Source organism: Plutella xylostella, chromosome 3 (assembly GCF_932276165.1).
Source record: "Plutella xylostella chromosome 3, ilPluXylo3.1, whole genome shotgun sequence".
Lineage (NCBI taxonomy): Eukaryota > Metazoa > Arthropoda > Insecta > Lepidoptera > Plutellidae > Plutella > Plutella xylostella.
Window position 1 is genome coordinate 6,996,254 of NC_063983.1, and position 25,889 is coordinate 7,022,142.

The following is a 25,889-nucleotide window of genomic DNA, read 5'->3' on the forward strand; positions in this document are numbered from 1 at the left end:
TGGCATATGTATAAATGGCGAGTACATGTCACACCTCCGCTTCGCGGACGACATCGTTATTATGGCAGAATCTCTGCAGGAACTCAGCTGGATGCTAAGTGAAGAAAAGAAGTGCAAGAAAAGCTCCCGACATATTTTAAGCGATATATATCTAGATAGTTGAAAGCAGGAAAATAAGACAATTTGTACCCAAAGTACTAGTTGAAGACAATACAGGATGATTCTTGCGTAGGTGCATATCCGGAAGTATGTTACAAAGCTCTTCATTCTGAACAACTTTTGTTAAAATGACCTTGGGATATAACAAAAAAAAAGATGCTTCCCCATACAAAATCGGTTGTTTACGTGACACTGTGTATGGGCAGTAGATATTTTTTTTCGACAATATACCAAATTCATTACAACAAAAGTTGTTCAGAATGAAGAGCTCTGTAACATACTTCCAGATATGCACCTACGAAAGAATCACCCTGTATAAATTGTGAACGTGAACAAATGTGGATAGTCCCGGCATCTCATCCTGAGCATAATTGTAAATTGTGGAGATGGATGCGACTGAACATTTCTACTTTCTTAGAAAGAGTTTTTGTACTTTCTTTTAGCGAGAATATTGTATTTATAATTTACTGTTGCGAGCCGGCGCGACGCTTTTCCTTTGTCACTTTTTATATTTAAATTTAGATTTTCCCATTTTAATTCGAAATACACTGACGGGCAATGAAAAGGTTTCACTGAGAAAAGCACCAAATTACTCCTAAACGGAAAAAGCAAGCTCAATGACGCCTTTTGCAACATTGAAGTATATTTATCAGAACATCAGGATGTTACCTAAAAACGGTAATATTTTGATAAGAAAGAAAGAAAGAAAGATAATTTATTTATTTCTAACACACACAGAAACAACACATACATTTACAAGAAAAGGTTAAAAAGTAATAAAAAAATAAGTAAGTACGTAAAACAATAAGCATGGATTAAATTATTAATTACATGTATGAAAAAATTTGAGTCGTTTGATGAGCATATTTTGTGAATGGAACTTTTTCATTGCCCGTGAGTGTATTATTTAAGGAAATTTTCTAGATCTATTTTATTCTAGTTATCTTTAGTATTTCAAAATCAAAAATACTATTAATGTATACTCTTTACTTACCTACTATACTTTATTCTATAACTGATAATTGTAATATATTCGATGATTATTGATCAGCTAGCTTTGCATATGGCTATTTGTAATAGCATTAATGAATAAAGTACAAAAACATCTAATATATGATATGATATATAAGTAATTATGATAATATATACCTAATACCTATATACTTGTATAAGTAATAAGTACGTAGGTGCTGTGTAAATATTTTTTTTAACGTAATTTTTAAAATTCGCGTGGCTATAACTGACACTTAATATGTAACACCATAATGATTGTCATTTACTAAGTTACTCCTCTAGTTAAAACTAGTGGAAAATTACTACGAGATACATATTAAGTAAAACAATGGGATTATGCATGCGGTACGCTCACTCAGAAAGAGCGACACATTTAAAGGAATACTCGTAACTAACAAGATTAAGCAACATGTCAGTTTAGTATCGATCAGCTGTTTGTTTGCGGCGGGGTCGCCAACCCAAAGTCCCACTTCTACACCGACATCGATAATATGAATTTTATACAGAGTGTTACAAAAAGGGTATAGTAAGCCGACAAAGGGTTAAGGGTGCTTTTCCACCAGAGATGTGCTATGCAGCACAGCATGCTGCGAAGATGTGATATCTACGCTACGAAAATATGTGACCGTTTCCACCAATACTACGCTAGGTAGCTGTGCGAGGAAGATGCGCTACGAAGATGCGCATCTCGAGTTATGCTATGTATCGATAGTAGGGAAACGACGGGGGCGGCGGCGCGGTGAGGGGAGAGGCGCACACGCGTCCTGCCGCGCTGTGCCGGCGACTCGTTTAGCACGCATCCATAGCACGCATCATTCCATACAAAAAACATATCTTAGTTGAATCCGTTTCCACCAGTGCTAAGCTATGTGCACCAATAATATGATTGGTGGATATCAAACGCATCCATAGCATCGTAGCATAGCACATCTCTGGTGGAAAAGCACCCTAAAACGGGGAAATTCTCGAAAATCCGCTGTAGATTATCGGCAATACGTTTCTAAGTTAACACGAATTTTACAAGCCTTATATTTCAGAGTTACTTAATGCCTTTGGAAGTAATGGCTTTGCGATTGCACAACATAAGGGGTATGGAAATACCGAGAAATACTGTTATCATTATCAGTGGCCGAACCCGAAATAAATTTGTGAATGAATGAAACTCTCCGCTTATATCGGGTTTAACGTTTTGACGCAAGCGTGGAAAATTTCACATCCGGTATGCCTTTTGAAACATTTTGACTCATCGAAGAAAATATTTCGTTATTTGCAGTAGTGCAAGGATTAAATTCGAGTGTAAGAGAGAAGGTGTGCTCAAAATGAAATATGTTGAACGCAGTATTGAATAAACGATAAGTTGTTAAAGTGCAGGAAATAAAAGATGCAGTGCCTCTCTCTTAAAACTTTGTATTGTTGCATTGTTTTTCACTGACATAAGACCAATTACACTTACAATATCTCTTTCAACCTCAATTTATATTTTTTATGTAGCTTCAATTAATTATTTTCAATGTTTGTTTTGTGTTTTATGTTATCTCCAAGCCGCCTACCGACCGTGGACATCGTGGCAATAATCCTGCAGTTTTAGTGGAGGCCCATGTCTGTCTGCCCAGGCCTGCAGCCGTATTTGATTTTCAATAGTAGTCCACATAATTTATTGACCAGAATCAGGCTGGCAAATGCAAACTATATCATAAAATTCATAAAATCTGAAACAAAAAATAAGTGTTTATGTTATTTTCTCAACATTATGCTGTGTTGCAGGATCTTGAGTAAGATCTTTTGTAGTTTCCGAGTGTTTCCGGGACGGAAACGTGTAGTCGTATGTCTTCGGATAAAAAAACATCTTGTGTAGAGACATAAAGAAACGAAGTACTTACCTATTTGAATAACATGGAAGGTCTTTTTCCTCTGCTTAAATTGCGACGTTGGTCATTTGTATGTACATTGGTGTACATATTATAATATATTTAAACTTGTTCATGTAAGTATTTATTATCAATACCCTGAATTCTTACCATTAAGTATGTCTGAATAAGTATGTGGGCAACTTCACATTTATAAGCTTTTAATTGAAGACATTAAAGTTGTAATTCCAATAATTTTAATTTCTCAAGTTTTTGTACGAGTAGGATTGTGTCCATAGAAGTAATAAACTAATGTAACTTGTTGGGTAGTTGAAGGTACTCTTAGATATGAGTAACGATTCTGTAATCCTTACTTTGGCTCATATCGGGCGAATGAATTATGACGGTTTTGATTGCCAACACTGAATAACACGTTCCAACTTAGACTAACAATATACGTACAAGATGGACTGACGACCTTAGGCGGGTAGCCGGTAGTGGTTGGATGAGGAAGGCCGAGGACCGATTGTTGTGGCGCGCCTTGGGAGAGGCCTGTGTCCAACAGTGGATGATGATGATGAACAAGATGGTGTGTCACATACAAAAAAGCAAAAAAACTGTCCGCATTTTGTTTACTGTCAAACCGTTTTAAGTTCAACGTAATGACAACCATTGTATAAGTAAAGTCACAGATGTTCTAACTTAACTAATTAAAAGAACAGTGGTGGTGTAATGGATAAGGCCTCGTCCTCTCAATCGAGCGTGGGTTCAAATCCTGGCCAGTACCAATGAATTCTTTCAATTGTGTTTTCAATTAAGGAGTTTAAGTACAATAATACCACGTGCTCTTACGGTGATGGAAAACATCGTGAGGGAACCTGCACATCTAGATTCTAGATGTGTATCCTAAGTGCATTGTATTTATCCCAAAAAAGGCGATATCACGTACAAATGTGCTGCGAAAAGTGGGTGGCTCGCTTGTGAGCCACCTCTGACTACCCCTTCGGGGTTAATAATCATGAGTGCATATGTATGTACAAATCTTCTAACCGAACTAATTAAAAAATAAGAGCTCAGCTTTAGAAGTGGGTTCTTAATTTGTCGAGACGTTTCTTTTACACTGACTCTCCATATTGTTAATCTAAGTTCCAAGAACTTCCAATCCAGCTTTGGCAGCGCTGAAGGGTTTTGCATATTATCGACACTAAGCTTTGTGACATTGTTATTGGTTATTGCCAAGTTGAACCGCCCACCAATCGGCAGACCCGGCAGTGGAACAGCGAGGTGGGTAGAAGCTTATGCCCCTGCAGGTCATCATGCATAGTTTTTGCCATATTAGGTACACGATAGTAATGAATAGAGTACTTATGTAAAAATAAGTGTAAGTACGGTCAGCTGCATAAGTAGCTATACACTTTTGTACCTTGTCAAATTGACTACATAACAAACCGTCAATGTTTGAATAGGCAGTTAGTGAGTTTAACAAGGTACAAAAGTGTACAGCTACATATGCAGCTGACTGTACCTATAACGAATCTTCGCCCAAATCATAGAGCTTTTTGACACTTTAAAATAGGTTTAAAATTTATGTTGTAATTTATGAATTACAACTTTTTGATTGACGTAAAAAGTCGAAACTCGTGTGTTTCAAAGTAAATTTTAACCTTGTTTTACAATACCGTTTGTAATATGAATTTAAGGATTAATTTATTTAAAAAAATCCCTAGAGAATAAATTTATGAATATCACTATTCAAGACAAATTTCTTCGAAAATGTTTGGAGACATTAAATAAATATTCCCTTTATTGCCTGAAGTAGTTTTCATCAAGGCATGGTCGCCCCCAGAGGCATGCCATGTTTTCCTTCTCAACAAGCTACGCACTTTGTACGTTAACTCTGGCGGGTTACACTACCACGAAAAACTAACCCTCAAATTCATAGACCGTATTTTAAATTTACAAGGTTAAAATTGACATTGAAACACATGAAAATCGACTCTTTACGTCAGTCAAAAAGATGAAATTCGTACGTCACAACGTCAATTTTAAACCTATTGTCCAAAAGCTCTATGAATTTAGGGGCTAGTTGCGGAGCGCTGCTGCGCAAACCAAGACTCTATATCGTTATATTAAACGTGACGAATGTGACGATTGCACGATAGCTCTTGTTCTTGACTATACTTGATTGACTTCACTATAGAGTAGCCCTCCTTAACTCCCAGGTGCCGAAAAGGCCAAAGTGTATTTCTACCAATGTACCAATACCGATGCAAATATCATTATAATACTAAAGCAGAACGTGATTTTGGTCCCATTTTATTTAGCCTTGCGTATTACGTTCCTGCTTTTGGGAATAACATTATTATTTTATGTTTGTGTACCATTTCTTTACCTTTACTTGTATAATTATGTATTGGCTTTGATACTAGGGTAAGTAAGGGTATTTACTGTCTGTCCAGTTTAGTCACTCATCAATGATGTTTCGGAATAGTTAAAATTGTTAATCAACACTTAGACTTAATAATGTAACACAAACAATGTGTTTCACATTCACAATTCTCATCACAATACTGACACCTGTGTGGTTTCCGACCATAACACAAGTAACAAACAGCAGATGTGTCAACATAATGTAAATACATGTGCGTAATATTTATCGTTTGTTGAAGTTTCAAAGGCCTTTCAGCTGAAACAGAACTCGAGGGCGTCGACCCTTAAACAATGTCCAGAAACAGTCTAACTTGACCCTCAAAACTTTTATTTTATCAAGAGACAACGTGTCATGGAAAGTCCTGCTGAGAATAGACAAGCGACTTCGGAATAGCCCCAAACGAAGCACTGTTCGTGACAATTTTCTTCGGCCAAATCTAATTTGATCTTTTATTTAGTTTCGTCCAGTTTTATATGTTCCGAAAACAATGTCGAGCAGCTTTGCGGCATATTGCGGTTTTCTTGTGTAACACTTTGAAACTTTCTTTAATATACGTGCTTACTAGATTCTAGTAATTAAAGCTTTGTTTGATAGCCCGTTAGGTACATCTATACTATGTCTGTACTATTAAAAATATCTTTGTCTTCTCCATTCATGTTGACTTGTGAGCCCTGACCTTTTTTTCTTATATTGTTGGCTTACTTACTAGCAATAATTTCAAGATCGCTGTAAAATATATATATTTTTTAAGATGTTAATGTATGGTTTTGTTTGTTTCAGGTAAACTATCTATTCACGTATTGGTTGCTAATCTATAATGGACGATGCGAATAAGAGCTAAGGACATTCAGGTATCAGTACAAATACTGCTGAATTCACATAATATCATGTGTACAAACGCACAATTCTAAGTAATCCGTGTGTGTTCATTTCCATTAAATCTTCATCATGTAGCTCATCAAATTCAACTGATACTTATTCTGTTTGCGGAGTATCGTAAATTGTTTTGTTTCCTGTGTCGTTTTCAATTAGTTCATTCATTATTTGCCCGCGTCGTGCTGCTATCGCGCGTGTTGTTGATACGTGGAGTCCGCTCGGGGCGCGGGCAGTGCGTTGTGCGTCTCGGAGTCACCAGCATACGGCTTGGCGCTCTGTTTATTGTGTTTATTCGTGCAATTGCGGCGTGTGGGCTGCACTGTGTTATGTCTGTTTATCTTTACTCCGGTCGCTTCTGTGTGTGAGTCTGAAGAAGGGGCTCCGAGTATCAGCGGAGTGGCGGCGTGCGTGTGTGCGTGCGCGCGCGAGTGTGCGGCAGGCGCGGCGGCGGCGGGCGCGACTCGCGAGGCGCCAGTTCACTGCGAAGCGCCGCGGGGCTGCCACGCTCGTGCTTCTTACGTTCGTAACTCGTGATCCAGTAACTTTGTAAAGTGGAAACTTTTCAACGCAATTCCGGACGGATTCCATGTTCGAGCACAGTTTTGAGTGTCGAGTGGAAGCCGCGACGCGAGCGCGTGCACGTGGTAGTGGCACGCATTATCGCCAGTGTTAGACTCGATCTATTTTTGAATATTCTCTAAACGTTTCACCGTGAAGTTTTCGAAACAGGGACCGTGATAGTCGGGTGAACGGCCGCAGTGTGCACCCGCTGCATCACGTCCCAGGTTTCTAGTGCTTTTGTTGACGGATAACATTACATTTGTGTTGTTAACCTCTGCCATCGAATCCAAGAGACGTTATCTGTAAGTATGACCCCGGTTGATTTACGATACTAGCTGTTTGTTTATCCATTATGTCTGTAACATCTCACAAATCCTACTGAGAGCATCATGTTTTCGTTTAGGTTAGAGACCTGTTGAATGTCCAGTGCGATGGAATGATCCTTTAGAGATGTGTGGTGTGTGAAATGATTGCGAAAACACAAACACTCGGGCTGGGCGGTGATGTCCGTGCATGTGTTAGTTGTGAGTAGGGCATGCAATACCGGAACAATTTTCAATACCGGTATTGAGTTCCGGTATTACAACTCAATACCGGGATCCCGGTATTAATACCGGTATTAGACTTCCTTGTAATAAATGGCATATACTGTGTTTAAAGGTCGTATACATCAAAATAAAACAAGAAAATGCAATCATATTCTGTATTTTGTTGTAGATTTTTACGAGAAATCAGTTTTAGAGTTTAAATTTTAGAATAAACTATTTTTTTACATCCGGTGCCGGTTTACGCATGGTCAACAGTAGATTTCTAGCAGCCGAAAACTGCATTAAACGGTTGGGAACAAGTGCGCTTTCACAGTATATACACACACAAGGCTAACTAAATCTTAATCGCTTTATTTATAGCCTAAAAAAGTCCGATTCCGGTATTAATCCAATACCGGTATTAACTTTCAATACCGGTATTGAAAAAAGCGGGAATTTTGTACGGGATCCCGGTATTACGAATACCGGTATTACGGTATTGCATGCCCTAGTTGTGAGTGTATACGTACCTACCTACGCTATACGCGTGTGAGGCGCGTATGTATTGTACATAGCTACATGCTGGGCTCTGAATTCTTGTACAACAATATGCAAAACATTACTATATTATTCTGTAACATCAGTAACCCTAACTTCCGTGCTATCAATTTACATAAATGTACTTACCTCATGTACATAAACAAAACAGTGTTATTTAGTTATTTTTTACAATGATAATTATCAGAACCGTCTTATGCATTCCACATAGCTCAATAATTTGTAGACCTTTTACTAATGTAATGTAAGTAATGTAACAGTCACATTAAGCTTGCACATAGTAGGTAGGTACACAAATTGACGTTGATAACGGAGTAATTAATGATGTTTATGGAAGATAGTGTATCAATATCGAAACTAAGACTGCTCACAACAAAAACAAAAAACTCGTTGAATACGTTGGTAATTCAGAGGACGACATTCGCTTACGAAGAATATAATTATCATTAGATTAGCAGTCGAGTCGAGCACCTCTGCTGTCCATTCATTGCGCCACCGGCTAAATGTTAATTTGCGATTTCTAGGCCACACTACAGTGAAACACAAAACATATAAAAAGTGTTCTTGTACTTTTTTCATTATGATCTTCTCTGTTTTCTAATAACCAGTCGCGTAGTAATATACTTACCTATAAAATACAACTGTTTGCGACAGCTGCGGCAGTATCTAATTTCAATTTGCCAGTTTCAAATTTTAAGATTTTCCATATTGTATTCCTATATGTATTATCTACATAAGTAAGTACACGATAATCTTAACACACTGAAAGGAATTCGCAGTCATTCGCACAGTATCACTTTCTACCGGTATTAACTTGAGAGACTCCATTTATTAAATGATTAAATGATTCTTCTTTTACAAGGTAGTGAATGAACATTTAACATTGGACTAATAATAAAACTGACCAATGACAGCATTATTTGGTCTTGATTGGATGATTGTTTCTGGATTAAACTAAACTTAAGTAAACTTCAATAAAATAACTATGTTACACAAAGTTTGGTATAAATATAAATATATATATATATATATATATATATATATATATATATATATATATATATATATATATATATATATATATATATATATATAATATACAATATATTATTTAGAAGCGCTAAATACTTAATCCAGAAAAATACTAAATCACGCTACTATCCCTATCGACACCCCAAGTAATGTTTTAATTGCATTAATATTTATATATATTTTCTACTCATAATTAATATAATCATCATCACATATGTATATAGGAATACAACCTAAAAGAATAACAGTTAATTAAAAGATAATATTAATCTGAACACGACTTTCTTGATTAGTTATATGTTTTAAACCAAAGTATAATATAGATATATAAATAATAATGTATAAAGTATAATAAATATAGAATATCATGAATAACGAGGAAGGCCTTTAGATCTCAGACAAAATTTAAAAGCTACCCTTGATGGACCAGCACTTCTTAAAGTAATGGTTAAAGTGATTAGTGATTACGATTGATTATACACGAAAACAACGTAAATATTGATTTAGAAAATAATAAACGAATTTCCAAAGTAACTTTGACATCGTCTTCTTCAATCCCTAAACGCTTTTTGATGGCCTTTTCCTAACCACATTGTAGTTAATAAACAATGGAAATGTAAAGAGATCCTTTGTTGGAAGTTTCTGCAAATATTTTCTGTGTTGATTATTGTAATGCCTACAAGGGTAGCAAGGAACTTAGTACTTTAATTGGGTTTCCTTTGTTTTCAGAGCAAAAATTAAGACTCATAGAGTCCTTAAAATTATTCATATTGAATGTTGTTTTTTTCTAAAATTCTAATCTTAATATCTGCTAGATGATAGCTTCATGCAAAGGATAGTAGAGTGATCCCACTGTCCTATGAGGGGACTCAAGTATTTGAAGCTCTGGACTACCCGTACTGGTGAACCCACCAAGTATACCACCACCGTCTCGAGACCCCTGCCGAAATACTAGCATCTCAGTTTTCGCCATTATAGGTATTTTAAGCCGTGGCAAAAGCAATGGCTTCACAGACTGAAACCAGCTTTCTTAACGCGTTAATCGAGGAACTAATAAGCTCCATATCATATAAGTACATAGCGTCATTAGACTGTTCTACTTTATTATCCAACAATTTGTTTCGATTACTTTTATGATTACTGAAAACCATGCCCATATTTTGTATTTCTTCTATGTTTTTACGATAACATTCAGACACTTGTCCCCATTCATGGAAACCGTAATTGCTTCAGAAAGTTTCCCCTGTTTGTTTTATGAAAGCATGTGATGTGTTGTTTTCAAACAATTACCCCGCAATAGCAGCTCACGATTGCTCGACGATTGTCAGTGGTATTGTCCCCGTCACGCAACCTCATGTCTCTCAGAGACTCAGTAAATTTTCCATACCAAGGAAATTGTTTGTTTATGTGAGTAACAGCAGTTATCACACGAGAGCACTTTTGTCTAATGAGTCTAGTAGAAGTGGCACTTTAGCCGGTGGAGCGGTTTCGTCTATAGTTGTATTAAAATGTTTTATCGTGCAATCAGTTTTATGCTGGTTGATTGCGCAGTTAAAGGAAGCTTTTTAATTAAATTGCATTTCTCTTTTTAGTGCACTAAACCATGATTGGCACTGATATTGATTGCCACGAGGCCAATCATTTAAAACCAACATTAAAAATACAATGCCTGACTTGGTTAATTGAGGTTTTCTGCGTCGAAGTAGTTGTTTAGCTAGACGACTTATACGGCATATATCCTACGGCCGCGTCTGTAGAGTGGTAGCTCTACGGCGACCTTATCCATGGCGTATCTCTGGCGCCTCTTAATTGCCACAGAGTAATAATTTATCAGTTGGCGTAAGCCGGCCAGCACTCGTGTCTGTACACAGACTAGCACAGAGAGTTGGATTACAAGCACGTGCGTCTTTGCCCCTCCTTTACAGTGGTCACGAGGAAATTGTTAAAGGATTCTACGATTAACGTAATTTTTTAAGGATTTATGGCGATGGGTATACTCGATATTAGGTTTTGTATACAAAACGATAATCGCTATGATAATTGCTTATCTTTTGCACCACTTAAGTCCAATTAAAATCTGTTGGAGTTAATCCTTTTTATATATTTTTTTATTTTCAATAAAAATTACACTTTAAATTTCTTTTAGTTTTGGCAGGATATTTTAATATTTTATCTTACTTTCTTATACGCATGGCTAATAGATGGATAGGAATCGTTGGAAAATCGCTTTATTTCTATTAAAGTGTAAGAAAACTAAGATGGAGTTGGTGTAACTCATTCCATTAATTCTTTAACGGGTGAATAACCTCAGTCTAAGTCGGAGGAGACTGACTGGAATAGCAATTTGTATAATGGGCTCTGTGTAGTTTTCTACCTGTGGAGTGAGCCATTTCTCTTCTATTTTCGCCTATTTTTCTTCCACTGGTTTTCTTTATGATAACAGCCGTTATTTTTGGATTCTAAATGCTTCTCCTTTCAGCTACTTTTCCCTTTTCATATTTTATTTATTTTCGGTGATGTTGGTAGAAAATGCAATGTATGCATAATTTGAAATTGGAATGATGTTGTTGTCATTTTTTTATAAATTTAGTGTATTTTCGTATACATATAGGTATATTGTTTTTTTTTTATTTTAGCTGTAAATGTCCACAGCCCTTAGGTACAGCTTAATAAATAAAAATAAAATAAAAAAAAACTTCTAAATTTATGCAGTTCTGGCAATATTCAAGTGCTTATAGTCATTATAAGTGCACATTTTTTCTAGTGTTTGAATAGTTATAAATAAACTAATGTTTAATATAAAATAATAAAAATATTAATATTGTTAAGTACCTACCTATATTCAAGTCATCGTAAGTTGGTCTCATTTTCAGTGCATATTATTGCATTTCTCTACTCCTTTTTGTTAGGTTAACTAAAGTTTATAGGCAAGTTTTTATAAACCGGGCTAAACTTAACTTTATGTTTAGATGAACTTTCCACTGTACAGAAAAACTATCGAAATTTAAGCATATATATATCGATTTATAAGGTCATAAATTCTCCTTGAAACCTTAAAACTATAACCAAAGACTAATGTTGATAACTAATACACCTATGAAATTATTTGCCACTCAGTTTACTTATAAACGTATGTGTATCTTTAGTGGAAACACTAAATAGTAGAAGAAATCCACACAGTTTCCTTGTTCTGTGGCGGAGCCGGCTATCCAGCTGAGAGATTCCATTTTATTGCCTCTCAAGCGAAGCGAATTGAAAGCATTCTAGACATCCTCATTAAGCCCAGTGTTTTTCCTGTCTGCAATGAAGTGGTTTTTTGTTGAAAACAATCCTTCACCAACGTATATTTTTCCAAAGAAAAGTCATGGAAATGGCTCTCATTCTTTCGGACATAATTCTTCATTCAAGCAGTTCACACTTGCCTGGATATTTCTGACTTGCTATTCTCGATGGAGCATCAAAATTTGTCCTCATCATTAGATATAAGTCTGATAAGTGTTAAGCCCAAAATTATTTCTACACAAATACAGTTGAATGTGGTTGTATTATCATGTATGTAATATGTATGTTTGACCTTGTGTACTCGCGACAAGCCTCCAACCGTCTGACTAACCACTATGTGCATAAAAACATTATAAACCGGCATAAATATGCATGTTATCACAATATTGTTATCTTCCCATCTTATCTGTTCGTGTGACGAACTGTCTACTTCATTATGTTTCAATATTCAATTAAATTGGTAAGAAAATCCTTAATAGAGCCTTGTGGCAGGTTGCTAAGCAGCAAAATTAGTTTCGTATACACTTATACCTCAGTTGGTACAGTATTGTTCACCTAGTCCTAGGCTAAACTCATACCTATTTTTATTTTGTCAAAACAATAGGCTTGTGGAAAAGAGAGGTAAGGCGACAACGTAGGATTATAAGGGTCTTTGTAAATTCTCACAAAAAATCTTGTGAGAGAACAAAAATAAGGTTTGTTATTTCATGTGTCTGTTACCTACATGTTGCGTGAAACAAAGTCTACAATGTTTTATAAAATAATTAGATCAATGAAATCCTTTGCTCTCATGTGTCTTCAGACAAAATAGAGGTTCTCTATATAACATTGGTCATGTTATGTCCCCTTGAATACAAACCGTCACATTGCATAGTAAACAACCAACACGTTTGCTTTGCTATTCCGACCAGTGTTTGCTCAACGTATCATCGAAAAGTCATAGAGAAAACTGCGTAATTAATTCGAGCGAACACCGGCAAGGTCGTCCGAAAATCGTCCGGAACGATCACATTGATGTGAGAACCATTGTTCAGCTCCCCACAAAGACTACATGGCCATTACATTTTCTTAAAATGTCTTAAGCTCCTCGTTTGTAGTCTGTCGTGTTGGACCACACGTGAGAAGCTATCGCATTAATTCCACCGGGGAGTAGCGACGCCATTACCAAAACATTATGTTAGCAACATTATCTATCGTCGCTTGGGATTGGCTTATCTATACGCAGAATTAGCATGGCCAACGGCCCGTTTTGTTCAAAATATTATCGGCTTTGTGACTGCCTATTGTGTTTTGGTTTATGAATGACCAATCTAGATTTTTCTTTTTGTTTAATTAAATCCAATGAATACACAATGATAGCAAGCAAGAGATATAATACGTATTCACTTATCACGTAAGAGTCGTGTTTCAGCTCTCATTCGTGAGGACGTGGGTTTGGATCCTGCCATGTTCCAATGAATTCTTTAGAAATAATGAATTTAAGTACAATATGTGTACCTTTAGTGCATTGTACTCATTCAAAAACGGCGATACGGCTCCCGACTTATAACGTGTGTATATTTGTACCGCAAAAAGCGGGTGGCGGCTTGCGAGTCACCTCTGACTACCACTTTGGGGATTACAGTCGTGAGCATATATTATGTATTTCTTTATGTTGTGGAAATAAGATGCACTTGTTAGGTTTCGCTTAGGTACATCATAGTTATCTTCACAAAGAGTCGTAGACTATGTGAATAGAAATATTGGCAAGATAGTATCTGGTGTATGCATAAACTACATTTTGCTTATAAATACTGCTAGATGTAGGCCTCCTTCTTTTCGCTCTCCCGTTCAAATTACACAGTGAAACAAAAAAAATAGATGAAAAATATATGTGTAATAATAATGTGCATGTCTAAGGGTTTTTTGAACAAAGCTGTTTAGTTTGACCAGTAGATTCAAAAGTTTTTCGAAATAATGTTAACTCCATCATGTATTTGTATATTCTCAAAATCCATAAATACATAAAATAATCAATGTTTTAAACTCGTTCCCTGTAGAGGTCGACTCGTGACCTCAGTCGTGAAACACACTTCAATGAGCGCTGACCCCTCCTGCGGCCACCCCCACACCCGGCGGTCAGCATCACATGCATACGTTTCATACAACCACAAATGGTTAAAGGAAAAATCTAAATGAACATCACGTTTCAGTTTGCCAACTTTGTGAACACAAAATCTAATGAATTTCTTTTCTATAAGCGCTAAATTTTATGACGCTTCTTACGATGTGGACACTACCTTGTATAAGTACCTATCGCACTTGATAAATCTGGTTCTTACAATCTGCGACAGCTATAAATACAAGCATCCGTATATCCCAATCAAGACTTGTGCACATCGAACCGGTAACCGTACTTAGTATAAATGAGTCATCCAAGTACACCACTTGTGGACGACAGCCATCTCCGTCCACTCCTTGTGTAGTTGCAACATCGAGGCCGACTTAAGGGGAAACCAACTCATCCCATATTGACTCTTTCTATCGTAATATTAGTTCATCTAATGTGTTTCCTGTTTATATTATTTGTAAGTGGAATATGATAAAAGCCTTTTGAAAAGTCGTTAGGAAGGCTTTAAGTGAACTCGCCAAAATGTGAAATGTGATTCTTTTTCGTTATTTAAATTAAAACATTTCAATGTCTTTTAAAGCATTGCTGGTCAAGGATTGCGAGCAAATGTGTAAAAAATATGTGTACACTTCACAAAAGGCATTGCAAGTAACCGATGTTGTACTTGTATCGAAATACATTTTTTCCTGTTGATATTGATAACTTATTTATTTTATCCGATAAACGAATGTTAATAGAGAAATGTGTTAGCAAAATCTTTATAAAAATGCCCCCTTAATATTTAGACCACACTGGGTGTCGTTTTTGCTTCGGATGACGTAGCAGTTAGCTGAATATGGATCTAACTAACTCAGGTCCTCTTGGATTTTTCTTGCTCAGCTGAGCCACGGCCAATGCGTGCGTCTAGGCGTTTTGCCCTGACATGTTTCTGTAATGAAGCTGTGGTACCTAACTTGTGATGAGAGAAGTTTAAATTTGCAAACAGGGCGCCGTTAGAACCTTTTTCATCCTATTTATACCTACAACAATTTTATAGTTGTGATTTTTTGGCTATCCTGTATAAAATATTGTACTGTATGTATCACGAAGTTATAAACAAATCAGGTCAGTACACCACGACTAGTCAGGAAAACTGCATCCCAGCATATCTCAGTGACTATCAAAAGCTGCATTAAAGTAAACGGAAGATCAGATGGCCTTGCCATATGCCAACGTCCTATATACACTAGCGACACCACTATACATTGCAATCACGGTCACCTTGACCTTAGTAGTCGGTCTGTGACCGAATGCTAATGGTAACTGATGGCCCAATACACCGCTTGCTTTGAGAATTAAGCAATTTGCCCGTTCGCAGTGCGGTGTGCTCTCGAGATTACGCTTTGGAATAAGACGTCGTTTATTTCCTTTCGGCAAACTTGAATGACTAGCGAAAGCAATCGTAATTTAACACTCAAGTAAACACACTATTGTTTTTTCAGTTTTACTAAAGAAGCTATTTATTTAATCATTGTTTAATACCGTTGAGATTGGTTAAATTGAATATACAATAGGCAGTTGAATCCAACGTGATTTAGAGAAACGGGTGGAACCGGTTGCACTTGTTTTACCTTGTTATTTCAATAAAACTTATTAGTTTATGACATCTTCCAATCAATTTGTCCTTCAAAAGACTATAATGGATCTTAATAAACTTGGATTAAAATTTCTCAACTAAGTAGCCCAACACTATTAAAACAAGCTGTTGTGTTTGACGCAAATGGATTCGAAAACAAATAGCGTTCTACTTTCATTTTTTATTTTTAATAGTTCATTAATAAGAAATACTATACTCTGGTACATACTCCCACTACTGAGCTCAATATTTTTGTTTCTTTCTAGTCGAGTGAGAGCAAAAGCGAATCTGTGTTGGACCGTGAATCAGACTTAAACTATCGATTATAATCAACGCTCAACTCATTACTTAGCGCATATTTTGAGGACTCCAATATTTCGTTCTACAACAGTTGTTATTTTCTTCTTTGCAGTGACATTTGCGCGGCGCGGTGTCGCCAGTTTAATCTTTCCCTGGGAGGGTGATGGCTTCGTGTGATTAGTGGTCTTGTAGTGGCGCGCGTAGTGTTGTTCCGTGAATAGTGGCTACTAGTGTTGTGCAGTGATGTGACGTGGTGGTCAGTGGTCGGAATGTTCACGAAGCAGTCCCGCGCCCCCGAGCGGTGCCGCCGCGCTCATTCGCACAGAGCCAGCAAGAAGAAGCCACTTCCGCACACGCCTTGGAAATTATTGATGAATTGCCCACTCGTTAAAAAATGTTTTGGTATAGTATTTCTTTTTTCTTTTCTTTTTTATTTGTTTTGTTTTTTTTGTTGTTTTTTATCGCGTAGACGTTTTTCTGATGTCCGTAGTAACAAATATGATTGTCAGTGCTTTCTATGTGTGTTTCAATTAGTAATACATAATATCTACCATAAAATAATACCTACTGAAAAAGGTTAGGTAAGCTAACAAAGTAAAATAATAAAATAGAGCACATTTCAGACGCTTGTCAACAAGAATTTTAATGAAGTATCTCCTCATTGTGTGTACACGAGCGAAGAATTTAAAGAAGGCAAAATATAACGCGAACCTACTTTTGTCTTAGTTGTAAAAACTCGCCCTCTCTTTATATCGTACTTCCTTTTATGATTTTTGCTGTATTTATTAAAAAAGTTTCATACCTCGCCGTCCTTTATCTTCGATTGACATTGAAATACGTTTTTATAATACGCTGCGGAAAATTTATTGTTTCCTTGAATGCCATCTTCACGTTGGACCAAGTCTCCTCCCTTTCAAAGAGATGAAAGATTAATAAGCGAAGTCTTCGGTGCCTCTCGAAAGTTTTGCATAACTGTATGATTGATGGTCCCGTCCTTTAGATTACTGGGATTACACTATAGGCAAAAAAAGGAACTGTAAATAGTATTTCACGAAAAACAAAGGAGGCATTTAACTATCTTATTATATATTTTTTTAAACCTATTTTGTTGCCATCATCGTAGCCTTCAATATTTGAAGTCTTACATAATCTATGAGATATAAAATGGAGGCCGATCAGGATGTCGTTACTTACATATTATAGTCCTAGGGCCTTGTCCTTTGACGAAGGTTTTCCTTGTACTGTGTTATCGATATTCACCGCATGTTCTATAACCTAATGTGGGTGCACTTTATTAGTAATGACCTCAGGGACTATGTAATCTTCCCTTGCGTGATTCGTAGGCCGATGTTTTAAATTTGGTAGGTTTCAAAAGTATGATGTGAGCGATACGTCCAAATATCGAAAACGTTTTATGCATGCTCAAATCATCACATTTGGGTGTTCTATGCAACAGTATAATAACAGTAGGGTTAATTAACATAATATTATCCCATTACTCATCTTGTCATGTAAACTTATCATTATCATGATTACAAAATTAGATAAACATAAAATATCAGCAGAAATGAATGATTCTATTAAGAAGTTCGCAATCAAAAGTAGTGTCGCTACCAGGGTATCATGGCTGGCGCGTCGTCTACAAATCACGGATGGCTCCGGCCGATGAACGAACCCGACCTTGCGGTGGCATTCCGCGACGACCACGGAACAACTGGTTACTAGCATCACTGCAACTATGCCTTTTGCACTATACAGAATAAACCCTATGACGATTCTTATAAGAGCTAAAGGCTCAGTAAGCAAGCCAGGAGCTTGGCTCGAGCGATTATAAGCAAAACAACGTCGATTTCAAGTCATTACTGAACACCAGACGTAATTTATAAATTCTATCTTTCCAGTCCTTTTGGTCTGCTTTTCCGATGAGAAGAAAGTGCAGTCTTCAGGCCAAATCTTTTGAGTAGTAGAGTTCACTTCAAATCTGCTTTTTCTGTTTGATTAAATCCATTGTCCAAGTTCAAGATTAGTTTATCGTTGCAATGGTTGTAACAGGCAGTCGCCTATTAATGCATTCATCCTCAAAACTCGAGGCTACAACATGCTCCGTATAAAGTATTTTATTTGGCTTGATGACTTTTTTGTGTTTCCTATAAAAGCTTTTGAACATTGATTTTGAATTGTTTTTTGTGAATAAATGACTTGTGTTAGATTGCATTTCCTGGCTGGCCACGTACAAGGTACCTACATGTTCTGCCCACATCCTCATCATTACCGTCATTACTCCTCTTCACACTATTAACTCGAGTGGCCGGCAGTCGGCACCGCATAGAGTAGTTCTAGTTCTTGTCCAGTTACAAATGTCATAAAATCAACTCCTCTGATCGCCTATCTTTATCAATTAAAGGTACTTTAATTTTATTAGCTTGATTGGATAACTCTTTCCTGTGGAAGTCGCTTGCACGTAAATTGATCTAAATTACCAGCTGATTCCTATTCAATTGTAGTCAAACATTATTAACACAGTTATTATTCATCGCAGTTTTAATTTAAAATTTCGTTCAGCGAGAGAATTTTTCCATCTCGCATTTAGATCCGGCATTTTATTACTGTCGCGTTGATGAAAAACGTCCGGATTTTTCTTAAAAATGTAGGTAGAAATCGTTTAGTATTCTCGATAGGTTTTAGCAGATTGCGTTACCTTGTCGTCGCCGGTATTATATTCAGAGAGTAGCAAAAGTGCCTGAAGGCGTTATATCGGTTGGCAAGTCTGCGTTGATTAACTTGTAGGAAGTAGGTATTTCCGAAAGTCGTAAACTGCAACTTTGAACAGTGCAATCAGTTCTCACATTCAGAACTTTTGGCGTCCGATTCGCAATTTGAATTATTCATGGTTCCTTTTTCTTTGTCGTAGGGATCTTCCTTCTTCTGGGGCGGATGATTTGTATTCATATCTATACTTTGTAAACTGGAAATTATATTAATCAAACTTACTGTTACTATTATTTTTCTCTCAGCTGTAGTATCTTGTATATTTAAACGCATTTATGTGGAAGAAATAAATCTTGGGGAGCTATTGCGATTTAACACTGATTGGGAATTGAATTAGAGTAGGCTTTAATTAATGTACCTAACACCTAAAGTGTTGAGTATTACACTGGCTCCATTCTAGTAATGAGTCTAGTAAGTAGGTACGAGTATTATCGATTTCCGAATAAGGATCTAGAATATAACTATTCCATAATTATCAGACAACCAACGATACATGCCTTCCAAAGAAAACATTATGTGTTGGCCATTACCGTTGGCATTGTCACTACCAATTGTTTAATATTCTGATATCTTCTATCTACATGCCTGTACTTTGGCTTATATTAATGCCAGATCATCTACATACATAGATGTACTTCCTATCTTTGACAGATGGCCTCATTTCAGATTACATCCATCCAAGTAAGCCCTTGTAACTTTCTACCACTTCCTGCCTCAATCTTGTAAATTATTTAAACAATTCCATTACTTCCCAAACTTTCATCACTAGAAATGTCTCTTCAAAGCTCAACCAACATTTTCGATCCTTTGAACCAACATTTTTGTCCTTAAATTCAATGAGATAGGAGTGACATTCGTTCACCCTCGGCTGAAACCTCCCACTTGATCAGGGTGTAGGCTTTAATGAATCACGAATCGCAGTCATTAATTACAATTTGTGTTTGCATTTGAGCTGTAATGGTCTGGTAAATGGCACTTTAAACAATGGTAGGTAGGCCCGAGGTGGGCCCACGCCGCTTCGTCCATTTGTTCTAAATTGTCTTTAAAGAGTCTTGATCGTCATCATTTGTCATGACTTTTGACTTGCGTTGCGAAGATAGTTGTGGTTTTGGTGAGAGGCACTTTGTAGACTTCTTTCTGAACCCATAAGTTGTAGTCAAACTGAATCAAACTCAATCCAAATCCAAAATGTATACTGGAAGGAGCACGTTCCACGAAAAATATTATGGAACAAAGAGTCTCACATTATTATACAGAAGGAGAGTAGGTATACCTATACATAAACATACGTTTTAATTGTTGTTTAACGGGCCAGATAAGGCAAACTACAAAAAGCTTCATCCAATTAGTTCTGAAACTGGCAACTTCCCCGAGACTAAATAAATGACTTGTCAGGAAATTTCGGTGTAAAAACTTCAGTATCCTGTTACTAAGGAATTAGAGCAGTTTGTCAAAAATTGTGGTTGAATTTCGTTTGGCGAATAAATCAGGGTAGTCATGAGACGTGGCGTCTACCAGTCTGTTGTCATAAAATGGCAGAGATCTAAATGTAGTCTAATTAACTCAAAAATTAGAAGAGAAAAATATAGAGAAAATACTTTTCTCTATTAGGGATATGATAAAATTGTGCATTCACAATTTCACATGCAATGGAACTGAAATGCTGTGTCTATGTACTTACTTACCCAAGGTTATTAAAAAAGCCCAATTCGCTATCGAGTAATTTTTTAAACAAACATGAATACATATTAGGTATATTACATAAGCGCGATGCCGTTATTTTCCTATTACATTTATTTATATCCAATTTTATAGTACCCAAGTATCGATACATTTACTGACATCATCATTAGCATTATGAATAGAATTAAAATTAAAAACGTGAAAATTACGTGATAAAGATTAAATCTGCGATCGACACCTGCGCTGACACAAACGTTTGTTTTTACCAATCAAACAAACCACTGTATTTGTATCGCTTCTAATAATATTTAAATCTGTTACACGTTTTGTTTTTGCATAATTTTAATTTCTGCAGAAAAAGACGTCAATTTCGTTTTTAATTTCATTTTGTTTCCTAGGAACCTGTGATTGTTCTGCATGAAACACCTAAACATACTGATGTTATTACGTTGTGTACACTCATCATTACCACATGACACAGACTTAGCATAAACGAACAGCTAGTACAAATCGCTCAACCACAAACCTCGACAGACGAACTATGTGAACTGAGAACTTGCGGATACCATTATCTAGTGTTGCCAGTGACAGTGATATTGTTGTGTGAGAGACGTTTCGTTCCGATGATGTAGTGGAGTGGCGCCCCCTGGTGGTCGATGGAGTTACGGAGGAGCTAGCGCCCGCATGGGGCAAGCGGCGAGCATGTGTCGCCTCCACGGATCATGTCTGCACCACAAGAAAAGTACGTATGCTCAGGATTAATGTTTTTGCTTCTGCGTTCGCAGGTTATGTTGTCTGATATCCTATCTATGCGCTCCTAATCCATAGTCCTCAAAAAAAGAATATTTTGTGAGATGTGTAAAATTTAAAAATAAAAGTACTAGGTACTTATATTATACTTTTACTATTTTATGGATCAGGATCGCAAAGGATCGGAATCGGTCATCCGTCCTGAATCGTATGTGGGCGTTTGATGTCATAACTTCTGTTATTTTTGCCTTATCGAGAAATTGGCTTTTCACAAGTGGCTCTGGTATGGAATAGCTGTTAGCGACACTTTTTGTTATCCAAGCAATACTGAAGTGATATTCTCTGTGTCAGTCCCTAAGTAACGCGGTGCTATTTTTAAAAGTTGGTTAAATATGTGTGTACATTATATATTTACATTTGTTGGTTATTTGAATGCTAACTGCAGGTCAACAATTTCATTTGTATTTACACTTTTTGCTTGCGAAGTGAGAAATGTGGTGTAAATAGCGTTATTCTCGTTATATCAATAAAGATCATGTCAGTTTATAAAAATAGAAGACTTACAATTTCATGTTCTTCAGTCGTGCACAAAGAAAATCAATATTCTGGACCAGTGCACCAGACAGTATATAGAACTATCCCTGATATCACGCGTCCATAATACAAAAAAATCTTAAATTGGTATGTAATTTATGGGTCGTATACATACGATTTATGGACGCTGCTTTGCTACTTAACTCTATAATCCAACGGTTATATGTAGAGTTGAACTGTTAAACTTGTCCAGTCCTCATCGGCTGACGGCTAATGGCTAGTTATTTATCCTTGTCAGAAACAAACAAGGTCCCATTCCTGTCACCCTTAAAACCGTTATTCCGCATTTCTCTCTTTTTAGGCGGTCCACCGATCCCTCCGTTTAGTGGATCAGGAATGCGGTGTATGAATGTATGTCTCGTTGACACTGTCACACAGAAAATTTATACTTATTTTTAACTAGCTGTTCCCGCGAGCTTCGCTTTGCCTTAAAAAGTTTACCCGTGGGAATTCCGGGATAAAAAGTAGCCTATGTTCTTTCTCAGGGTCTAGCTAGACCATAAGTATAGTAAATTTCATTCAAATCTGTTCAGTAGTTTTGGCGTGAAAGATTAACAGACAGACAGACACAGTTACTTTCGCATTTATAATATTATTACGATTACGGTTTATTCCAATAATTTAAACTTTAACTTAATTTCGAAATGAAATATTGTGCTAGCCCCTCGTTATTGAGAATCAAATACACAATAGTTCAATATTTAAAAATGAAAACAGAGACATACATAACTACAACTAAGACGATCATATCCTTTCAAACGCCTGGCATTTTTTATGTAATGCAGAGGGTTTTTTTGCCAGATTTAGCACGATCCCTATGAATATAGTTTATCTCCGTTTGCTCCCCTCTGGAATAGTTTTATTGTTGCTTTTAACTAAGTGGCTTCAGTAGAAACTTTACCCGTCTGCTTCAGAGATTTACATGGGCCATCAGCCAAGAGATATAATACTTTATACTTGGAGTGGTTCTACCATAAAACAACTTCAGGCAATGCTCTTTTTGATTGGCAACAACGAAAGGCACTCTGGTTCTGGGGGGTCACTGTTGCTTACGGAAAACTGATGGTTAGCACTCGTTCACTCGTTTGCATCACAGCACTCGTTCGTTCGTTTTTTGTAAGCTGTAGTGACCCTCTTGAGAGTGAATACTACCTATTTTGCGTGTCCTCCCTTACATACATTTTTTTTTATTTCAGTCAGGTTTTATCGAATAACTATAGTTCACGTATAATACTGAACATATATTTTTTTACCGAACTGATTATAAATTAGTAATATTGTGAATAAATTATTGAGAGTATTTATTGTTATATTTTATGAATTACAATATCCTCACCAGTTGTGCCTTATTGCGTCACATTGACGCAAATGGACGTATACATGTTATACAATTTTGTACATATAAACCTTTTAAAGGTTTTTGCAGTATATTGTCGCTTGAATTTTACGATTCACGGTTTTAGGTTTGATTTTTTAACAACAAAGTAATTGTTCTTATAATAAATTTTAAAGCAGATTTTGATATCTCATGATCCTGTATGCCATGGTCAAAACCAATACGAATAGAAAACTACAAAAATACCTACAAAAAATAATAAAAAATAGTAGTTTTTTAAAATTTCTTAAAATGTGTCATAAATGTCATGTCATAAATGGATGAGACCTTATTATTTTTTTATAAATGTCGATCAATGGCCTACGCACACCGGCCATAAGGCATTAATTCCTTTTTTACTTGAATAGCCCTATCGTAACCTCTACTGAAGTGGGTGCTCACTTTGGCCTATCCTGGGGTACATATGAGTATATGGCTGGAGGGTACGCTATAAATAAATTCATACAATATTGTTCGACTTTCCTGAATGCTAGCCTGCTCTCACTAGCCGTAGTACCTATAGGTACCCAACAAACATTTTACCCTCAGTTACAGCTATTTTTATAACTTTAACCTGTATAACTGTGTTATAATTATCTCAGTTCTAACATAAAGCGATAAAGATGAGTTAACAAATGAAATTAGTGTTAAAAGCAGGTTTAAGTGTTAAAATGGTATTAGTCAAAGCAATTATAATTAAGATGTTATAGGTTTAAACTGTTTCTAGAACCTAAAGCTATACAAGAGTGCTCACTGACACCTGTTAACACTTATGGTTGTTAAGTGGTTTCCTTTAATACTCATATAAATCTTTAGGTGTCATATTGAATTTAGGCTGCAGGAATTGGTTATAAAAGAGATTTTGTCAAGAGTGCAGTAAGACAAGATTCTTACAGTGTTGGAAAACTCAACAATGCAGTTTTAATCTTTAAGGTTAACTTAACTTACGCTTATTGCGTTAGGCAAGCAGACTGTAAAAGTAACGGTGTTGAGCAAGACTGTGCGGATCGACTAAGACTGCATAATACCCTTGGCTAAGGGTGTTCTATTTCAAAAAGTGTAATAGATGACTTAGGTGAGTCTATATGTCTTAAATGTAAGTTCGCCATTTGCATTGGCGACCTAACCTATAAATTGCTGGGATAAACAATATTTTGCTTTAAAATACTTACTTATTTATGTGAATTTTGTCATTCCAGTCATGCCAATCGATTAATGAAACTAATGGACATACAGCAAGGATACAAAAAAATACGAAATTGAGTCATCTGTTTTATATTTACTTATGTTTCATTTGAAATCCTTAATAAATTCGGAGCGCATTAAAATTGAGGTGGGAAATATGGTATACATTACAGTAAAATTACAATGGCATATTATATTCAATTCACAAAACGTGTTAAGTCAAGTTAATATATTATATTTACTGTTATTTAGTCATGATCAATACTGTCACTCTAATACTGTCGCGTATGATTGCTGTTGACACTATTATTTTCAAAGACATACAACTTGTATGGTAAAAGGTTATTCGAAAAACGGTAACATACTCACTTAACCCTTTTTTACCAAACAAATAAGAGTCAGGGAGTCAAATAACCATTCTACAACTACAACTATACCGGTAAAAGTTCTAGCTGAGAGTGATTAAACGCTCTTCTATAGTAACTTTAGCACTTCAATGACACCGTACTACAGGCTTTCTATAACTTAAACACTTCAATGACACCGTTTTACAGACTTTCTAAAGCCTTTACTCTCAAAATCGTGGGCCTCTTTCGTGGTTATAAGTGAGTTAGAGCACTCTCCTACACTCTTATACAGCTATGTCTTAACACTTTAATTTTCGAATGGAACCCTTATACAAGTTATATGAGAGTTTTTTTAACGCTACGGTGTTAGTTGGGTATTCACTAAAATTCCTAAAAGCACTGACAGCGGTAGACAGATGACCCCCGTATTGTGTTTCTCCTTTTGTTATTTAATCTCTCGGAACTCACAATACAATAGCTTTGTAAAATTTATAGCCTTCATCGCGACACTCTGTTTGTTGCTGCTAGCCGCTTCGTTTGATACGTTATTGATGCTTTCGAAGAAGTTTCGTTTTACCATAGCCATGATTCTGTCTATCTAAATAGTTACCGAGGAGACCTCTGGGCTTGGTTACTGTGCTATAGGTGACATAGACCTTCTAGAAAACGCTTTTCCTACTTCGTTGGTCATATTTACATTAAACACAAAAAGTCACCATCAGTTATGCTATCGATACGTTTAAAGTAAAGAGGAAACATGGGTTTTCGTTGGGTGGAGAGACCCGACGCCGGTAGGACAATAACTGTCGTCGGCTGAACTGATATTGATGGAACATGCCTAAGAACTCCTGATCAAGGCAATCTTAAAAAACCG

At 36.4% G+C, this 25,889-nt stretch overlaps 1 protein-coding gene across 7 annotated transcripts in view; it reads left to right on the forward strand.

The window, feature by feature from the left end:
* LOC105381839 (dual 3',5'-cyclic-AMP and -GMP phosphodiesterase 11) overlaps window positions 1-25,889 on the forward strand; it is a 158,643-nt gene that overhangs the window by 63,364 nt on the left and 69,390 nt on the right. For 2 of the 7 annotated variants that reach the window (XM_048623129.1, XM_048623136.1), the window contains exons 4-5: window positions 6,232-7,190; window positions 16,425-16,714. The exons of 2 other annotated variants lie outside the window; for them this stretch is intronic. In XM_048623129.1, the coding sequence (XP_048479086.1) occupies window positions 16,582-16,714 (133 nt within the window). In that variant the 5' untranslated portion in view covers window positions 6,232-7,190; window positions 16,425-16,581. Of the gene's footprint in view, window positions 1-6,231; window positions 7,191-16,424; window positions 16,715-21,245; window positions 21,507-25,889 lie in introns of all 7 variants that reach the window. 3 more of the 7 variants (XM_048623143.1, XM_048623148.1, XM_048623134.1) reach the window with 3 other exon arrangements.